Raw genomic sequence first — 20059 nt, forward strand, 5'->3', positions numbered from 1 at the left:
TACTTTTTATTTTTCTACACAAAATAAGATGAAAAATAAATAAACAAATCAAGAATAAAGAAAATCAATAAATCAGTAATAAATAAATAAATATAATAATAAAAATCATAAAACGGCAAATAATAAAAAATTAAGAAACCACATATAGTTGGTGGGTAGACAAATTATTTTTTTCAGATTAAAATGAACAAAGCATTATTAGAGCCCTGTAGACATGACAAAACACGACTATAGTCACAGTTATACTCTTTTTATTTACAACATATTGCGCAACTGCAGGGTCTTGAGACACATGCTAACTCGCAAACTAGAGAGCTAGCGACCTAAACGGTAGCCTTCAAGTTATTTCCTTTAAACTTAAATAGCCAAAAACTTACCACTTCCACACGGATAGGGAGGATAACTATTAACAGTTATTTAACCTTTAACATGAACATTAATCAAATGTAATAATTTTTTCTGGGTACATGATACCATACAGCATCCATATCAAACTTGCGCGGGCCGCAGTAACATTAAACTTTCATATAAAGGCGGGGGCCTCAAACTAGTGTCCTGCGGGCCACATTTGGCCCACGGGCATCATGTTTGAGACCACTGAGCATGAGTGTTGTTCATCTACCACCCCCCCTGCTGGTAGAAGATATTACACCACATGAATCAATCACAATAATAAACAAACCTCTTTGTGGACTTTTTCAGCTCTTGCACAGGCGAATGAATGATTTTAATGTTTTTTAGTTCCCCCCGAAATGGACATCTGGTTATTAAAGTTATAAAAGGCTGACTAGGCTACTTTTTTTTCTTTGGATAGCTTGTGTGCACTCACACTGGTAGTCGTTCACACCGATAGACAAACTCCTTTTTGTGCAGTTACGCCTTCAACCAGCAATTAATGTTGTCACATGTGCACCATTGTGTATGTTTACACACATTCAGGCTGTTATGTGGGCCGAACACTCCTCATGTTAGATACATACTTTGTTAAAATGTGCAATGAAGGAAACACATGCAGCGTCTATTAAACATTAAGAGCCGTGCATGCCGGATTACAAGGAAGTGAGGGCACATCAACTCCAACCAAATTGTGACAAGGAAAAACACATTAGAATAAATACATGTAGCGTTTGGAAGACTCAAAAATATTGGGACAAATGGCCATTTGTCCAAAAGAAGATTTGTGACTGCCATTTCTGCATCTTGGAGCAAAGTTGGAAACATACAATTTTTAGAAGAAGAAGGGGGGGGGGGGGTAAAGTGTCTCATCCATCCACTTCATTGAATTGATTAATTATTCGATTCATTATGCATTCTGCTTACATGACGCCTGTCTGGGCTGATGAAATACGGTCTTGCAGCGTCCCAACAATACCCTCCTTCAGTTTCTTTGCAGGCCCCTTGTAAAAGAGGCCCTGCTTTTGTGCAACTGCCAGCCTTTCAGCTTTCCTGGGTGTTTTTGCAAAAACTTAACAAACCGGTCTGCTCGCACCGTGCACTAAAACACAGGGGAAGAACAATCTAATTACATTCCTTACTTGAATCTCTACATGCTACTGTAGATACCAAAAAAAAAAAATGAGTGAGGTCGCTAGGACATTTTCCCGTAGCGGATTTCCGTGCTACTTCCCAGCAGATCCCTCCAAAACATGCCCCCACCCTCTTTTTCTCTCTCCATTCCTCCAAGTTGACTCAGCTCCTCTAGGTCCTGCTATCAATTTACCAGCCCCGTCAAGGCAGGAGGCCCAGGCTTACGGTAAACTCGCTCCTCTTTCTGGTCGACATGGATGACTTGGAATGGGAGGAAATGGAGACAAAAAACAGGCTTGAATGATTGTAAAACATAGCATTCCATTTGTCCATTGCACCTGGATGTCTTTTAAAAACAAGCTTGTTGAAGGATTCTAGACCAGGGGTGGGCAAACTACGGCCCGGGGGCCACATCCGGCCCGCCAAGTGTTTGAATACGGCCCGCCCAATCTTTCCAAAGTATTTCATTTAAACTCAACATACAACCTGGCATCATGGCCTGAGCCAACCTTTTGATGGTTTTATCAATTTCGTTTTTTGACATGGTCTGTTGTTTACAAAGTGCTCCTGAAAAAAGGGACACAAGCACATAATAATAATAATAATCATAATAATTATTATTATTAGATTATTATAATTATTATTAGAACTATTATGGTTATTATAATTATTATATTAATGCTAATTATTATATTAATTATATATAATATTATTGTTATATTTGCATATTTTACATAATATTAATATAATAATTATTATTTAAATTTTATTGTAATTATTATAATATTTTATTATTTTTAAAATATTTAAATATAAATATAAAATAATAAATAATAATAGCAGATTGCATGACAATTTTACAATAATACCAGGTGGACTGTTACGTGTAAAATATATAGTTCCCCCCCCCCGAAGAATATGTTGTTAATAAACAGAAGTGTTGACTGGTCCCTCACTCTTCATTGGTCAGTCTACATGTCAATCAATATACACAGCACAAGTGATAGACTAACCAAGGAAGAGTGAGCGACCATAATTGGACTTAATGATCGGCTCGTTGGGTGACCAATCACTAGTACTATGTAATGATCAACATACAGATTGACCATGGAAGAGTGAGTGACCAATCGTTAGTAGCGTGTGTCACAATTAGCATATAGACCAGGCGTGGTCGAACTAAACATAACGCGTAACTTAAAACTGTTATTTCCGAATGCCCACAAGACATGCTGGGTAGTCACTATAAACAAGTCTAGTTATGGGTCAATCACTCTTCAATAGTTAGTCTACATGTGAATCATTACACGCAGTACTGCAAATTGGTCACTCTCTTAATTGGTCAGTCTACATGTAAATAATTACACATGGTAATGATTGATCATTCACTGTTCATTGGTTCATCTACATGTCAATCATGACACATAGTCACTCACTCTTCATTGGTTAGTCAACATGTTATTTCTCATCTCGTTTTATATTATCTACATACTGTATTGTATATAACTCTTGGAAAAACTGTTGATTTTGTTAATACTTGGGTTGTTTATATTGTTTATTTTTCTATATTGTGTATTTTGTACTGCTTAACTGATTCTGTACTCTTGCTGCTGTGCAATGCAAATTTCCCCACTGAGGGACGAATAAAAGCATATCTTAATCTCAATTTATTACCAATTACAATTAATTGGATCCTCACTCTTCATTGGTCATTCTACATTCTCAGTCATTACCAAGTATTAGGAATTGGTCACCTATGACACATGTCATTCATTACCAAATACTCAGAATTGGTCAATTATGACCTGTATTGGTCAGTCTACATGCGAGTCTATACAGAATACTCTTATCATTTTCAATTGACATAATTTCAGCGTTGTTGTCCATGAAACAGGAAGTAGCCTGCAAGGACATAGACATGTGAATAAAGAGTTCAAATTTGTTGGTGGTTGAATAATAGCCTACTTTGTTGCCAGGTTGATATTTGAAAATGATGAAAAACTTTATCTTTTACACATTCTTGTATACTTAAATGTACTCCTAAATCTATGATCTAATCTTTTCTGCCGCAACGCTCCAGTGACCCACAGAACTTTGACCTTCTGGGTGCCCTGGACCCTTTTTTTTCAGCTGGTTTCCTAGTCACAAAGAATGGTGTGCGTCTATTGTCAGTCTGCTTAGAGTGGGTTCATAGTTCAGCCCCCAGTCAGTGTCACGCTTCATGTCCACCTTTTCTCTCTACGCAGCACAATGTCACTTCACATTAAATCAATGGCCTTTAGGGTGGCCCCTGTAACATACATACTAAATGGACAGGAAATATGGATGTGCTGAGAAAGTGAATGTTAACTTAAAACATAGACCCATATGATATATAGCCAAATTAAATGTAAAGAAAGAACAATATACTGCATCATTATTATAAATATGACACATATATGTAGACCAGGGTTCAATTCCACTCTCGGGCCATCTCTGTGTGGAGTTTCCATGCTCTCCCTGTGCATGCGTGGGTTTTCTCCGGGTACTCCGGTTTCCTCCCACATTCCAAAAACATGCTAGGTTAATTGGCGACTTCAAATTGTCCACAGATATGAATGTGAGTGTGAATGGTTGTTTGTCTATATGTGCACTGTGATTGGCTGGCCACCAGTCCAGGGTGTACCCCACCTCTCGCCCGAAGACAGCTGGGATAGGCTCCAGCATCCCCCGCGACCCTCGAGAAGATAAGCGGTAGAAAATGAATGAATGATACATATTTTAAAAATTGATACAAAATTGCATAGGGTTAGGTGATGCTGCTGATCACCGTTCTGTGTGATGGAATGTCTTGTCTCATGTTGTAATACTGTAAATGATGTCACCACAGAGGTTCACTCATGTGTGTGTTTGCAATAACTTGCAATGAGTATCTTACAGCACTGTGGAGGAATTTATGCCCACTCCATCTTCGCGGAATTGTTGTTACAACATTGTTGTAATTCAGCTACAGGGTTTTCAAGCATGAACTGCATTTTAAGGTGATGCAACAGCATCCCAATAGGATTCAGGTCAGGACTTTCACTAGGCCACTCCAAAGTCTTCATTTGGTTTTTCTTCATCCATTCAGAGGTGGACTTGCTGGTGTGTTTGGGATCATTGTCCTGCTGGAGAACCCATGTTGGTTTCAGCTTGAGGTCACCAACAGATGGCCGGATATTCTCCTTCGTGATGTTCTGACCTTAACTGAGGCAAGTGAGGCCTGCCGGTCTTTGGATGTTGTTGTGGGGTCTTTTGTGACCTCTTGGATGAGTCTTCAATGTGCTTTTAGGGTCAATTTGGTTGGTTGGCCACTCCTGGGAAGGCTCATCACTGTTCTGTGTTTTCACCATTTGTGGGTAATGGCTCTCACTGTGGTTTGCTGGAGTCCCAAAGTTTTAGAAATGGCTTTATAACCTTTTCCCAGAGTTAAATAAACGTTTTAACAGGGGAGAGGGGCAATCACTTTTTCACACTATGTAGGTTTGGACTTATTTTCTCACTTCCTAGTAAATTCAGTTTCATTTAAAAATTTAATTTTGTTGTCACTGACTAATACCTATATTTTATTATCCAAAAATGTTTTACAAACAAATCAGGAAGGGGGCAAACACTTTCACACCACCGTATACTTATATATACACACAGATTACGTAAACTTACACATGCATACATACTGTACATATATATACATATGAATTGCATTGCAAAAGTTTAATCAAACATGGTTTCGGTATTCATTTCAATACACAATATTGTATTACAAAAACATTAAGTGCTGCAAGTCATACAAAAAAGCTTGTATGAAAACACATCAGCAAAAATAAAGTATAAATACAAAATCACCTATGTACAGACCAAAATACAAACAATGGACAATTGAAATTACTACAAAATTCTATCTTCAAACCTAAGAAAAAAAAACACACACCACGCACACACTATAAAACCTATTTCCAATGCTGTCAAATTCACACCCAAACTTTCAAGTTTTTTCTTTTTTTTGTTAGGACAGGACCGTTTAGCTTATCTCTGACAGCTGAGAGGAAAAGCTGAAAGAATGTCAACCATATCATCAACTTTATAGTTCCGAGTGGTGAGAGCGTCTCGGAATAACTCAACAGCTAAAATTCTGAATTTAAAAAAAGGAAAGAAATAACCACAACATGCATTAAGGGGCAAAAAAAACAAACAACCTTAACATGACAACATCAGAAATACAATACAATAGTAATTGTGCATTACTACGTCATTTAAAGCAATTATAAAAACAAATATTTTGGAATCTAGGCTTCCAAACAGATCCTTTGTTCACTATTATCCAAAATCTGTTCTGCTGAGCAATTGGTGCAGTCAGAATGATGCACCTTCGTTGGAAAAAACTTCACATACTTCATAAACTACTGCAGTTGACATGTGTTGTGTGCTCGGTGCTCTAGTATGGCTTTAAGTTGATTTCCTTCCAGTGATTTCAACCTGTAAAGCTGCACGGTGACGGCCATTAAAGCTAACAGTACAATGCTGCCTCCTATGGGACAAACGCTGACATGATATTAAGATTTTGGGGGCAAGGGCAAGACATAATTCCTGAGTTAAATGCGCTATAAACACTGTCCGCCCTCTGTTTTTGTCAGTTATGTGATATGTAGCATAACTCTGATGATTGAGATATTTAGGGGAATTGCAGCCAAGTTTGATAAGGCGGTAAAAACACAACCCTTGGCGTCAGTAAAACAAGCATCATAGTTTGTTCCTAAATGTCCATTCACAAAAGGTCATTGAGGTCGTACGTGTCGAAAAAGTCGGACACTCCCTCGCCATCCTCCAGGCTCCACAGGTAGTCGCTGTGGTCCAAAGGTGGGGAGAAACTGACAAAGGGAGTGTTGGGGTCGGCAGTGAAGGACGTACCGGGCAGCTGGTCCTCAGTGATCTGGAGCAGGCTGGGCGGCAAACCCAGAAGACCCTCCACATCCAGTAGAGAGGAGCTGTTTGCCGCAGTGGCGGAGGAAGGAACTGTGGCTGAGGTTGACACGTTTTCTGTGGGGGGTTAAAATTTAGTTACATTTTGTAGGGAATGACTAACAACACTGAGTTGTTTTATGGTAGTTTCAAACAAGTCATTTCATTTACTGCAGGTTATTATGTAAAAAAATCTACAGTTGAGCCACTGTTAGTGTATTGACCCAAATATAAGACAATATTTCCCTACAAAAGTCACAAAAAGACGTCTTCAAACTTCAAATTGGAGCTTTTCTTCTGCATACCTTCTACACTTTCTTCTTTGACGCAGAAACTCAGTGATGGCGCTGGGGTCGTAGTAGGCTTTTCGGGTGTGATTAAACTCTTAACAGGACTGGCGTCTTCGAGGCCCTCCTCTGGACACAGGTAGACCTCGATGGGGCCGTTCTTGCTCTTCAGATAGATTTGTAATGAGCCCTGATGTGTGACATAGAACAGAGACAGTTTGGCTTTGATCGGATCGCTCAGACAGATAATCTCTTAAATTATTTTAATCATAGTCCAAATATGTAAAAAAAATGGCAGTGGAAACAGGAGTTCAGAACATTCAGTGAGCGTTTCTACCATCCCATTGAAAACAATAAGCCTTTTCCACACAGGGATCCTGCATTTGTCCGACGTAAAAGTAAAACATTTCCATATATTTCACACAGAAACATGATCACTGTTGCCATCCAATTCATTGATTGCAGTATTCCGCGAAAGCACGCACAGCAATATTCTACTTTGCTTTGTTCTGTGTGAAATGTTTCGCAAATGCATGATGTCTCTGATGCAGGATCTCTGTGTCAAAGAGGTTTTTGTCAACCAAAGATGCATGTTCACCTCAGCCGTGTCCGGCACCTCCAGCTTTGTCTCGGAGGGGGCCTTGACGGCGACAACTGTCTGGTCCCTGAGGCTCGCGATAGATCTGATGTCTTGATACGTCACATAGCCCAATGTGAAGCAAAGGGGTCAAGGGTCACAACTTGTACATAACACAGAATACCATTTATTTATATACAGTATGTACAGTGCTGTAAAGGATATTTCTGATTGTCTTTGTGCTCCGTAAGCTGTTTGAGTTGGGTGGCGCTGGAGTGGATGAGTTCATCCAGGGACCTCTCCGCTCTCTCCAGGTCTCCCAACTCTTTCTTCAAGGCTCGAGCCTTCTGTCCTCCGCTGGCGCCACCTTCAAACACATCCCCGACCCTGCAGGAACAAGAGCACTGAGTTTTTGTCCCAAGAAAATATGATGGATTCCACAAATTGGCCATTTTGGCTTCCCATACCAGGGGTTCCAACCCCCAGGTCACGGGCTAGTACCAGTCTATGGGTGGGGTCAAGACAGGCTACCATGTGGGTGTGGGTTAAATCAGGGGTCCCAAACACGCGGCCCGTGGGCCAAATGTGGGCCGCAGGACACTAGTTTGAGGCCCTTGATATGAAAGTTTAATGTTAGTGCGGCCCGCGCAAGTTTGATATGGATGCTGTATGGTATCATGTACCCAGAAAAATTATTACGTTTGATTAATGTTCATGTTAAAGGTTAAATAACTGTTAATAGTTATCCTCCCTATCCGTGTGGAAGTGGTAAGTTTTTGGCTATTTAAGTTTAAAGGAAATAACTTGAAGGCTACCGTTTAGGTCGCTAGCTCTCTAGTTTGCGAGTTAGCATGTGTCTCAAGACCCTGCAGTTGCGCAATATGTTGTAAGTAAAAAGAGTATAAATGTGACTATAGTCGTGTTTTGTCATGTCTACAGGGCTCTAATAATGCTTTGCTAATTTTAATCTGAAAAAAATAATTTGTCTACGCACCAACTATATGTGGTTTCTTAAGTTATTATTTGCCGTTTTATTATTATTATTATATTTATTTATTACAGATTGATTTTCTTTATTCTTGATTTGTTTATTTTTCATCTTATTTTGTGCAGAAAAATAAAAATTAAGATATTTGAGAACAGTGGAATGTTTTATCAGAGCTGTTATTGTAGAAAATCGGAACCAAAGCACTGAAAAAAGTTTGTATATTTTTCTTTTTTTAATAAATGCGTTTTTTTTTTTTTTGGAAAACCTGATGCGGCCCAGCCTTGCCCAGACCCTAGCCCCAGTGGCCCCCAGGTAAATTGAGTTTGAGACCCCTGGGTTAAATAGTACAAGCCAATTACATTGTATTGCTTTCTATATTGTTATAGTTATTATTATTATTATTATTCTATATTGCTTTCTATCTGTATTGGATTATGTAGACATGGCATTGGAGGAACGCCTGCATCATCATGGACTAGTTGGGAGGACCCAGGGGTGGCGTACACCATTGCTAGTTACCTGAGGATCAGGCAAAAAGGCTTCATTATGACACCATTTCCATCTGTTCTCCCTTTGATCATCTTTTATTATACATTTTACTTTGTAAAATGTGTTTAACAATTAAAATTATAGGGCTTTGAGAGTCAACGATAGGCATTTTTATGGATGTGCCCATTATTATTATTAGCAAACAGTTACTTTATGGCTGTGTTGTATGATTCGATGCTTCTTAGCTGCCACTAGAGGGCAGATGGGTGCTTTTATTCCCCGTTTGGACCTCTTTCCACTTACAACCACTGGATGTTGTTCTTTGACTTTTTCCGGATCAGCTGGACTCCCTCCAGGACATTGGTGATGTCATAAATTCTTCTTTTTTGGACCTCCAGAACCTCAGTTGCCCAGTTCAGGTCCAAAACACCATCGGGAGACTCCGCGATGAGGCCCACAAATTTTTTAGTCAGTAGGCCCAAGGAGGTGTCGTATCTCGTTCGCTCACCCGGCGACTTTGGAGCTGAAAGCAAAGACCAGAGAATCAAGTTTTCATTATAATCATTGATTTTATTTATTGTTTAATTTTATTATCATAATGTATATATTGTCCATTCATCCATTTTCTGTAGCGCTTATCCTCACTTGGGTCGTGCGTATGCTGGAGCCTATCCCAGCTGACTTTGGGTGAGAGGCGGGGTACACCCTGGACTGGTCGCCAGCCAATCACAGGGCACATATAGACAAACAACCATTCACACTCACATTCATACCTATGGACAATTTGGAGTAAAATTTATTTGAATGATATATTATGAGATAAAAGTTGTGCTCTCACTTCTTGGACTTGCTGCAATGCTGCCTTTGCCTTTAGGGGTGCGAAACTCCGGGAGGAAAATTGGGTCCTCCAGATCCAGCTTCCTTTTAGCCTATAGGAAGTAGAGACATGCATATAAAACAAAAAAATAAAACAAATCTATTCACCAACCAAACGCCAATTCCCTTCAAGTCCCTATTAGCAAAAGGCTTCCAAGCTTCCTCCATTGATTTGAATACATTCAATCATAAAACCGAGGCAACAATTCAGTCAAAAGTGCTAAAGGAAGGCTGAAAAGTTACCCCCCCCCCCCATCATAAATGTGCCAACAGCCCTCAAGTACTAGAACAAAGCATCCCCTCACACTTTCCCATGCAATTCAACAGTGGCAGCTCGTGTAGGTGGGGAGATGGTGGTGGTGGTGGTGGGGGCAGTGGGGGAATTAATCACCTCTCAACCCACTGCCGGCATAACGCCAGGAAATCCTCAGAATCAACCCTCCCCCTTAAGCCTTCCCACATCTCCTTGGCTCTTCCACAGTGAAACCCATGAACGCTACACCATGAATACAAAAGTGATCAACTAACTCACAGTATTAAAATAATTAAAACCATTTAGAAAAAAAACACCAGTCCTAACATTTTCATACAGCTTAATAGAGCTTATATTGATGCCTTTTGAACTGGCTGATGACATCGACATAAGCGGTTGTGGACCCAAACTCACCATTGCTTTCACATTTAGTTCTTGTGATTTTTGCTATAGACATAAGAAGAAGTGGTTTTAGTAAAGGATTTTCTTCCGGTGTGAGTGAGTAAAGTTACAAGAGAAGTCGTAATCTTACGAGAATAAAGAGAGTAAAGATAATCTTGAATTTGTTGTGTATTTTGACTACAATGATAATACACCTTCGAAGTGTAAATTATCTTCAACAGCTGAGTCGTCTTGTTAGATAGTGAAAGCTGCCATTGTGCTAATAATGTACGACACGTCCACCTGTTGGCTGGCGACATCTGGAGCTGCAGAAAATGGACAAGTAAGGGTTTAGAACCCTGCAAGAAAATGGACAAGTAAGGGTTTTGAACCCTGCAAAGTATCGCCTATTGGCATACAGTGGCGTGGAGTGAAGTGGTTTTATTTATTTATTTGATCTGAAACATTTTAAATATTATTCATTGACAACACAACTGAACACAAAATCCAAACCTACACAGCCCTGTGAGAAAAAGCGATTCCCCCCTTGTTAAAATGATAATGGTTTTATTTCATCTGAACATGCATCAGATTACAATTGAGTGCATCCCATAATCAGTTCACAGTTCCACATGTCCAAAAGGAGTAGGAAGAAGCAAAGCTTATTAAATCCTACCCCTCCATCTGGTACTTTTACAATCAGTAACTGTTACATTTGTTCACTTCCTGACCCCACAAGACCCCACAATAACATCTAAAGAAATTGAAGAACTGCCTCAGTTAAGGCCATTGTTCATGACTCCACCATCGGAAAGACACTGTGCAAAAACGGCTTGCATGGTTCCAAGACCAAAACCACTACTGAACTGCATTATCTGCTTAGCAACATACTAGCTTACTCTGTTTGTTGTTGTGTCAGTGTTACTTAGCATTGACTTCAGGTAGCTTTTATGTATGCATAGGGATTTTTCTAGGAATCCAATATTGCATTTAGAAGCCATCATTAGATACATTGTAAAGTGGCTATGTAGTGAGTCACTGCTACTGAGCAAACTTCACTCCTTTATCTGCAAGTACTCGCAGTATCACAACGCTCACGTTTTACACCGGTGACCTCACCCCACCTAAGTTTGGCATCACAAGCCTCCCACCCAGTCAGCCTGACATATTGTAGCCGCCGCAGGAGTCATCAGTTGAAAAGTGCGCATCAAACCTTTCCTGTCAGGCTGGTATGAGACTCCAGATTCCAACTGAGCCAAGGGCAAGTTACAGTACGTCTTGCAAATAGTGACTCTTCTTCAGTACACAACACCCCCTTTTACTACCACACCCTGGTCGTAGTGGAAGTAAAACAATGGCTGCATTGCTGATGAGAAACAGGAGTAGGGTGGATTTTGAGCTTTGGCGGGAGTTGACTTTGGCGGGAACTGATTGAGTTAACATTGAGCCGTGTTTTTAGACAAGTTTCATACAAGTGGCGCATCAGTGACAGTCGATTTTGTATTTATATGCCTTTCACACAGAACCCATGGAAACACTGATGGATATGCATTCATACTACACTACACTACACTCTTGGGCTGACTTTGGTGCTGTTCACACAGAACACTGACATGGCAAAAAAAATGACAATTTCAATGACAAATAAATGTGGGATCAACTGCTGCTACTCTGATGCGTACATATTGGAAAGTCTATAGTGAAGAGGCTTACTTTCACTGGTATGGCATTGAGGGATATATTTTCACTTCGCCTCCCCCATTCCTTGTTAGGACTGCTCATGCAGCAAAAATCTCAGTCAAAGCCAAGAAAAAGCTGTCAATTTTATAGAGAAATAAGATTATTTTCAATAGAATGACAATGCAAGATATGCCGTCGCACATCTTTGACAATGTTGGTGCTGTTCACACAGAACAGCAAGGCATAAACATGGCAAAGTTAGTTTTTATATCAACTCTGTCACATCAAATTTGCCCTTTTTCTGTGGGATTTTAGAAGCCTATTATTTTAAATGGTATGCTTTCACAAAGGCGTCACCGCGCCTCTGTTGCCATCTTTGAAGTTGGAATATTCCAGGATCAACTTTGGTGCTTTTCACACTGACCGATAACATGGGGCAGACGGTGCAAAAAAAATCCTGGCTTTATTGGGCTGTGTGAAATGGGCTTCCAATTGTTTAGTGTCAGATTTGATCCTAATAATTTTAGTGACTTTTTCGTTTACCATTCAAACCATGTGTAGGCTACCAAACTAATCGATTTGTGCCACGCCAATTTTTGTCATTTTCCGTTTGTGTTCTGACCATTTATTGTTAAGTTTGTGATATCACCAACTACAGGCCTGGCATGCACATTACAGCATTTTCAGTTGCGTTTGCACGTCAAAGTGAATGGTGATAGTCTTGACAGGGTTGTTGTTATGTAAATATAAACACACAGTTGGCAACGTGGCCATCGTCACACCCTGAAGGTGACAGCCTCCCTAGGGGCTGGGTGGTGGTCGCCATACGGGTCTCCAAGCCGAGAAAACAAACACGCTTCATAAGAATAAAAAAAAGATGATTAAACTGACAACACGGTGCCGCCATTTACGGACAATCCATGTAGTAAACAGATCCTATGGGAGTGAGGTGGAGAACGCATGTGAAAGTTAAAACGTCTTGGACTTTGGAAGGATCTTTTCTTTAATCGTGTAACACATTTAAAAAACTATCAATATGGAAAAAAATGTTTACAACACTCTGTTTGCCTTTTATTACACCTAGTATGATTAAAGACGCTTTAGTAACATTATTATATCTCCATCACATTTTAACGGTTGCAGTTTCTGAAAAAAGAACCGCTGTAAACCAGAGATAACCAAAATGCGGGCCAATAGCCATTTTCGTCCCAATCGTGATGACACCCCTACAAAAAACATGTTATTGAGCTCTACTGCAGCGGAACCTCGGTTAGTGTGATTTTTGGTTAATGCACATTTTCCAACCCTTTGTATTGAGCTGTGGTCTCCAATAGAGCAGCTACACACAATAACCTGCACAGAAAACTTTAGATTTTCCAGAATCTGCACCTATGCACCATGTGCTTCCTCCCAAAACGGTCTGATTTAATTTAATCCACCCTTATTCCGCCTCATTCCGGCATGCCAAATCTATTGACTATGCTAACTATGAACCATATATGGAAATCTGCCCCTCTGTGACATCACAAAGGAACGGTTTGACTACGCCTTTTCAAACAGAGCATTTTGAGCCATCCCAAACTTCTTTCAGGGCTCACTTCCAAATGTGCAAACCTCATTATCTGAAAATTTGGCATTGTTTAACATGAGAATACAACATTTTAACTACATTTATAGGTCAGAAAAGTGGAAAAAGCATAACAGGTCCCCCTTTAACAGACATTTTACAGCAACATTTTTACTTTCCTTCTGTACATTTAACCCTTTGAGTACAATATGTCATGTTGTCAATACACCGTATGAGTCCAGCTGTGTTCTTAGTGTATTTTTTTTTAACCACAAAACATCCTTGTTGGCTTGCTAATACATGGAAACAGGCACCAAAAGTCAGCTCCGTCACTACTCTACAATGTTATCAGCGGTTGATGCTGTAGTTCTTTGACAACACAGTTACGCCACAAGTCTACGATTTTCTTATTGATGAGGGCGTAAACTAACCCACAATGGAGCCAAAGAAAGTTGAAAGTGTCAGCACTTTGACAAAAGAAAGTGACACTATTATTATACACTATTGACTTATTTGTTTGCAAAACACACAAGGCAGCAACCTTGTGGATCTTTCTGCCGCTGCGCCGTCTTTGGCTATCACGTCTTTAGTCCAAGTCCCGTTCTTTATCCCTTTCAGTCCTCATTTATATGCCTTGGAATGTAAACTAATACCATAAAAGTGGGTTCCGTGTTAACATTTTTGGCTTTCTGGAATGGATTAATTGGATTTATATTATTTCTTAGGAGAAATTTTATTCACTTCGGACCGTCTGGAACTGATCGATATCAACCAAGGTTCCACTGTATGTTCTTTTATTAACAAGGGTCCTTTTTTCCCCTCACACAATACAAATATCCAATAATCATTGATAAATTGCTTATTAGCTAACCTAAATATGGCTCGTGATTGTTGTTGACAGACGTGGGTCAAGCTGCCATGTCACATGAGGACAGCACTGTCAAAGGTAAAGAGGAATTGACCAATGGGCGATGTTGCAACAGGCCATGGCAGGAAAAGTGTGTGTTTGTCTCACAAAAGACTAAAAAGGCCTAAATCCTTCTTTATAACAGTATAGAATTCACGTGTGCCACTGTTTCGTAATATCAGTGATTGGTTTTAAACTTCAGCAACACAAAGTGAACAATGTGGGTTTGCACACGAGACCCAATGAGTCACTCAGTTTCCTACATGTCGTATTACAAAACAGTGGCAAAACATTAGACCACTCTCTTCCTTTGCCGAAAAGCGCAACTGATGATTCCTCTGCAGGGAAATGTGCCGTTTAAAAAATGTGCTATTTTCTGTTTAGATTATTTTTTAAACTCCATTTTCATTCATTCATTCATTAACTACCGCTTATCCTCACGTGGGTCGTGGGCATGCTGGAGCCTATCCCAGCTGTCTTCGGGCGAGAGGCGGGGTACACACTGGACTGGTGGCCAGCCAATCACAGGGCACATATAGACAAACAACCATTCACACTCACATTCATGCCTATGGACAATTTGGAGTCGCCAATTAACCTAGCATGTTTTTGGAATGTGGGAGGAAACCCGAGTTCCTGGAGAAAACCCACACATGCACGAGGAGAACATGCAAACCCTGCACAGAGATGCCAGAGGGTGGAATCGAACTCGGGTCTCTCACTGTATTGCCTGCGCGCTAACCACTCATCCACCGTAAAAAGTAAATTGATATCACTAAGCTGCATTTAATGCACATCGTCATTTCTGTTGACAAAGTTGTACTTTGGGTTTTCACTGTAATTTACACTATATCATGGTAATATTGTGCTAAACTGCTTTATAATATATTATTATAATATTACAATATAATATATGCAAAAATCAATATTCCAATGACTTTCTTCTGTTTAGCTAAAAAGGTCTTTACAGTTAAAATGTGCCACCGGTTGCGTTTACCATATTAGTATTAAGATAAGAAAAGCATTTTCACATATGTATGATATATTATTTGTTAAAGTTGTACAACAAGGCTGTGCAAGTAGTGGGCAGTAACAGTGTGCCAATACTACGTTGATATCCCACTTTGACACCAATAACAATAGCATTCAAACAATATCCCATTGCTTTTTAAACGCCTCTGGTGCACATTTGGGTATTTATCTCCAGGTAGGTCAGAGTGTGGGAGGGGCAAAGACTATATACTATCAGTGTGCAAACACGCCGAGTATATTGCATCCTTATCAGCAGCTCGTCGCCCAGTTGTGATGACCATACAATAAGGACTATCAGCTGGTACAGGACTGCTGATGTTATGGTAATACATTTAAGCAGTACCTGAATGCAACTTCTGACTATTAATGACTGCATGTCCACGTTAGCGTATGATTAGCCAAGTAGCTTACTTTACTTCCTAATCCTCTTGCGGTAGTTAGTGAATGCAGGCGTGAGGGCAGGGGGAGGGGGGGTTAACATAAGATTTGTTGTGAGGCCCTAACTAGTGTCACCCACCCTTAACCTTTTTAGCTTTGGTGACCTGCAATTGACAAACAACAGCTGCTGGTTCGAGTGTACAGGTTAGACTAAACCTCTTCCAGTTTTAGTGACAAAACAAGTGATAATGTAATATCTATGTAATATCTAAACATCTCATTCAGAATTGATTTTTAGAACATGCCAACCAATAAACATGCTGGTTCTGAAACGTTTCATACCAAATACCATCATTTTTTGCTACCTCTGCTTGAACTTGCAGGTAGCTGGCTTTAAAAATAGAACAGAAAATTCATTCATTCATTCATTTTCTACCGCTTTTTCCTTACGAGGGGTCGCGGGGGTGCTGGAGCCAATCCCAGCTGTCTTTGGGCGAGAGGCGGGCTACACCCTGGACTGGTCACCAGCCAATCACAGGGCACATATAGACAAACAACCATTCACACTCACATTCATACCTATGGACAATTTGGAGTTGCCAATTAACCTAGCATGTTTTTGGAATGTGGGAGGAAACCGGAGTACCCGGAGAAAACCCACGCATACACAGGGAGAACATGCAAATTCCACACAGAGATGGCCGAGGGTGGAATTGAACCCTGGTCTCCTAGCTGTGAGTTCTGTGCGCTAATCACTCGACCGCTTTTACTAAACTTGTAAAATCAAAATACGGTAGACCCCCACCTGATCTAGTTTTGACAGTTGTGGACCTGCACTGTTACTAGTATTGTGATGGTATTTATATGGTAACTAAAATACACAGTGGTTGGATGGATTTCAACATCCAGCAGAAAGATGCTTTCACACGACGTGATGTGGAACTGCATGTTTTGCAAGTACAATACTGTCCATTGTATGCCTGTGTCAAACTCAATTTAAAATGTGTTCCTTAACAGAGAGTGGAAATAGGCATTTTTAGGGTTATATAAAGGTGTGTCCATTATTTACAGTTTTTTGCCATTCATTAGGTGTCTTGGACCGTAAACCCCGCCGACCATTTCTCCTAAACAGTACAGCTTGGTTCACTGATCTTGGTTGCATTTTAACACAGGATGCTACCAAAATCTCAACTGGGCAGGATCCTGTCTGTCGAAATATGCGGATATTATGTTGGCGTGTTGTCAAAGCTCACTTTGTTTGTTTCTGTAAAAGAAGCGGTTCAGCTGTCGACGCAAAAGCGACATACAGCGTTTTCTGATTTTCCCAGTTAAAAAAATTAAAATTCCGGGCACCCGGAATGCTGTTTTCTATTTGGATAGAATATCAGAATATGCCTGAGATTACCGTTTTTAAATGGAAAATCACCCAGAGACCTCTGCCAAGCACCATAGTTCCCCCCATATTGTGATTTACACTCAAAATATTAGTCTTACATTCATTTTATTTTCATATTTAAATTCCTTGACCATGAAAACATACCTCACATTAGCATGCTAACAATGCCGACATGCTAATGTTACACCTAGCATGATGGTGTAAGTGTTCATATAGTGTCTACCCATGAAAATAGCAAAAAATGCTAATATGCTAACACCTAACATGATAACGTTAGCATACTAACATCTAAAATGAAGGCTAATGTCCCGAACAAGTGCTTTTTATTTCTATTTCTTTGTGGCGTTATATGGACAAATGCATAAAATGCTCCTCTCTCGCAACGTTAAAGAATCCTTTATAAAATTCCTGGATCGTACTGCACCATAGTTCCCCCTATATTGTGATTTACACTCAAAATATTAGTCTTACATTCATATTTAAATTCCTTGACCATGAAAACATACCTCACATTAGCATGCTAACAATGCCGACATGCTAATGTTAGACCTAGCATGATGGTGTAAGTGTTCATATAGTGTCTACCCATGAAAATAGCAAAAAATGCTAATATGCTAACACGATAATGTTAGCATACTAACATCTAAAATGAAGGCTAATGTCCCGAACAAGTGCTTTTTATTTCTATTTCTTTGTGGCGTTATATGGACAAATGCATAAAATGCTCCTCTCTCGCAACGTTAAAGAATCCTTTATAAAATTCCTGGATCGTACTGCACCATAGTTCCCCCTATATTGTGATTTACACTCAAAATATTAGTCTTACATTCATATTTAAATTCCTTGACCATGAAAACATACCTCACATTAGCATGCTAACAATGCCGACATGCTAATATTACACCTAGCATGATGGTGTAAGTGTTCATATAGTGTCTACCCATGAAAATAGCAAAAAATGCTAATATGCTAACACGATAATGTTAGCATACTAACATCTAAAATGAAGGCTAATGTCCTGAACAAGTGCTTTTTATTTCTATTTCTTTGTGGCATTATATGGACAAATTCAGAAAATGCTCCTCTCTCGCAACGTTAAAGAATCCTTTATAAAATTCCTGGATCCATTATGAATTTATGAAGTTATATAAGTCAAGTTTTATATCATTCCAGTTTGGCAAGTATATAAAACTGAAAACACTAATGGCGTGCCATAGCCCATAGCCTCAATAGTAGCATTTGAGCATCTCTGGTGTGCGACTCGTGGTACTTGTACCACAGTTTGAGAACCAGTTGCTCAGATGAGTCTTTTGAATGCACCGTTTGTCCATTATGACCCCTGACCCCATATGAACAGGATGCACAGGCAAACAGGTGGGGCAGCTGTCAGTTACATCCCTAAAAAAACTGTCCAAATGTCATTTGTGTGCCAGAAAATGTGAAACTTTACTGCGACTTTAAAGTGAACAATGTTAGCTTCTTCACAATAATGGACACGTTCAACGTCACTCTTTTGCGTCATAACCCACGAAAACATGCATAGCAGTGCACTATTATTCCACACACACAAGTCACACAATAGTCACTCCGTTGTTCGATTCCTTACCGGCAGTCGTCCGGTAGATGATCTGACCGGCTTGGCTTCGGGTCCATGGGGGGTCGAGTACAGGCTGTGGGCTCTTTGTTCCACCGTGGTTGTGTTGGAGCAGATCTGGCTGAAGTAGCCCACCGGTACCGTGCTCAAGGGCGGACTAGACAAGCCGGTGCTGAAGAAGTCAGCTTTAGCAGGGAGGCTAGCCAGAACCTTCATCTTGGGCTGGCTGGCCGGCCGAACCGACGCCGGGGAGACGCCTTTGGGCAGCCGCATCATTTTTAAATCCGTCAACAATCGTGCTGGATTTAAAGACTAAAACGGTTCTAGAGGGCTAAGAGAACCACACAAACTAAATGCATGAGTGAAACATGCAACAACCCTCAAGTGGTGACGTCAGTAAAACAGGCTGCTTTAAAACAAAAAGTCTACACGAAGTCGTCCTAAAGTGACAAAAACATGTCTGAAAGTGTACAAACTTGCACAAAAAGAGGACCTACAGCACACAGAGTTCAGCTTCCGGCTTTTTTATGTGAACAGTCCGACCCAGTCCGCCCAGGCAGCTCCACCAGTCAATCTCCATTCAACAAGAACAACAACTCAGCTTTTTTTAGCGCCAAACTTCGTCGCGCGAAATTTAGATCTCCCGCGGTTGAAACTCGAATCTGATTGGCTGACGGCACGCTCGGCTTGTCAGGATTTACATAAAGCAGTTGAGTGGCCACGAAGGGGGTTGGTCTTCTTAAAGAGACAGTAGCCTTTTTTTTTTTTTTACATTGAGGACACATTGTTCTTAGAGACCGACAAAAAGTGTAAAAGTTTGAATAGGACGAGGGAGAGTGTGATTAAATGTAACTTTAATGTTGTTAAAAAAGTAACAAATTAGGAATGACAAGTGTTTATAGCCATTTGGGTAACGATTAGCCTGCCGTGCAATGAAATTGTAACAAAAAAAATATATAAATATGCATCAGAACATTTGTAGTCCCTTAACCAATTACATTAACAACTAAATTAAATATAACAATATTTGAAAATACATTAATAATGATTTTAAAGATGATACTATAAAGTGAAAAAATCTATTGTATGTATTTGGCATATATTATTTATACACAGAATGTTTCTATACAAATGAATAAATGACATGAATTTC

The 20059-nt window shown here is 39.9% G+C and overlaps 1 protein-coding gene across 1 annotated transcript; it reads right to left on the reverse strand.

Moving 5' to 3' along the window:
* Positions 1–5066: 5066 nt before the first annotated feature.
* e2f2 (E2F transcription factor 2) lies at positions 5067–19497 on the reverse strand. The gene is made up of 7 exons (XM_058090287.2): positions 18919–19497; positions 9681–9771; positions 9146–9365; positions 7589–7752; positions 7387–7499; positions 6807–6978; positions 5067–6579 (listed from the first exon to the last, which is right to left on the reverse strand). The coding sequence occupies exons 1-7, from the start codon at positions 19180–19182 to the stop codon at positions 6308–6310; spliced, it is 1296 nt and encodes a 431-aa protein (XP_057946270.2). The 5' UTR covers positions 19183–19497; the 3' UTR covers positions 5067–6307.
* Between the last annotated feature and the right edge of the window lie 562 nt (positions 19498–20059).

Source organism: Doryrhamphus excisus, linkage group LG14, assembly GCF_037039965.1.
Source record: "Doryrhamphus excisus strain RoL-2023G ecotype Guam linkage group LG14, RoL_Dexc_Guam_v1.1, whole genome shotgun sequence".
Classification (NCBI taxonomy): Eukaryota; Metazoa; Chordata; class Actinopteri; order Syngnathiformes; family Syngnathidae; genus Doryrhamphus; species Doryrhamphus excisus.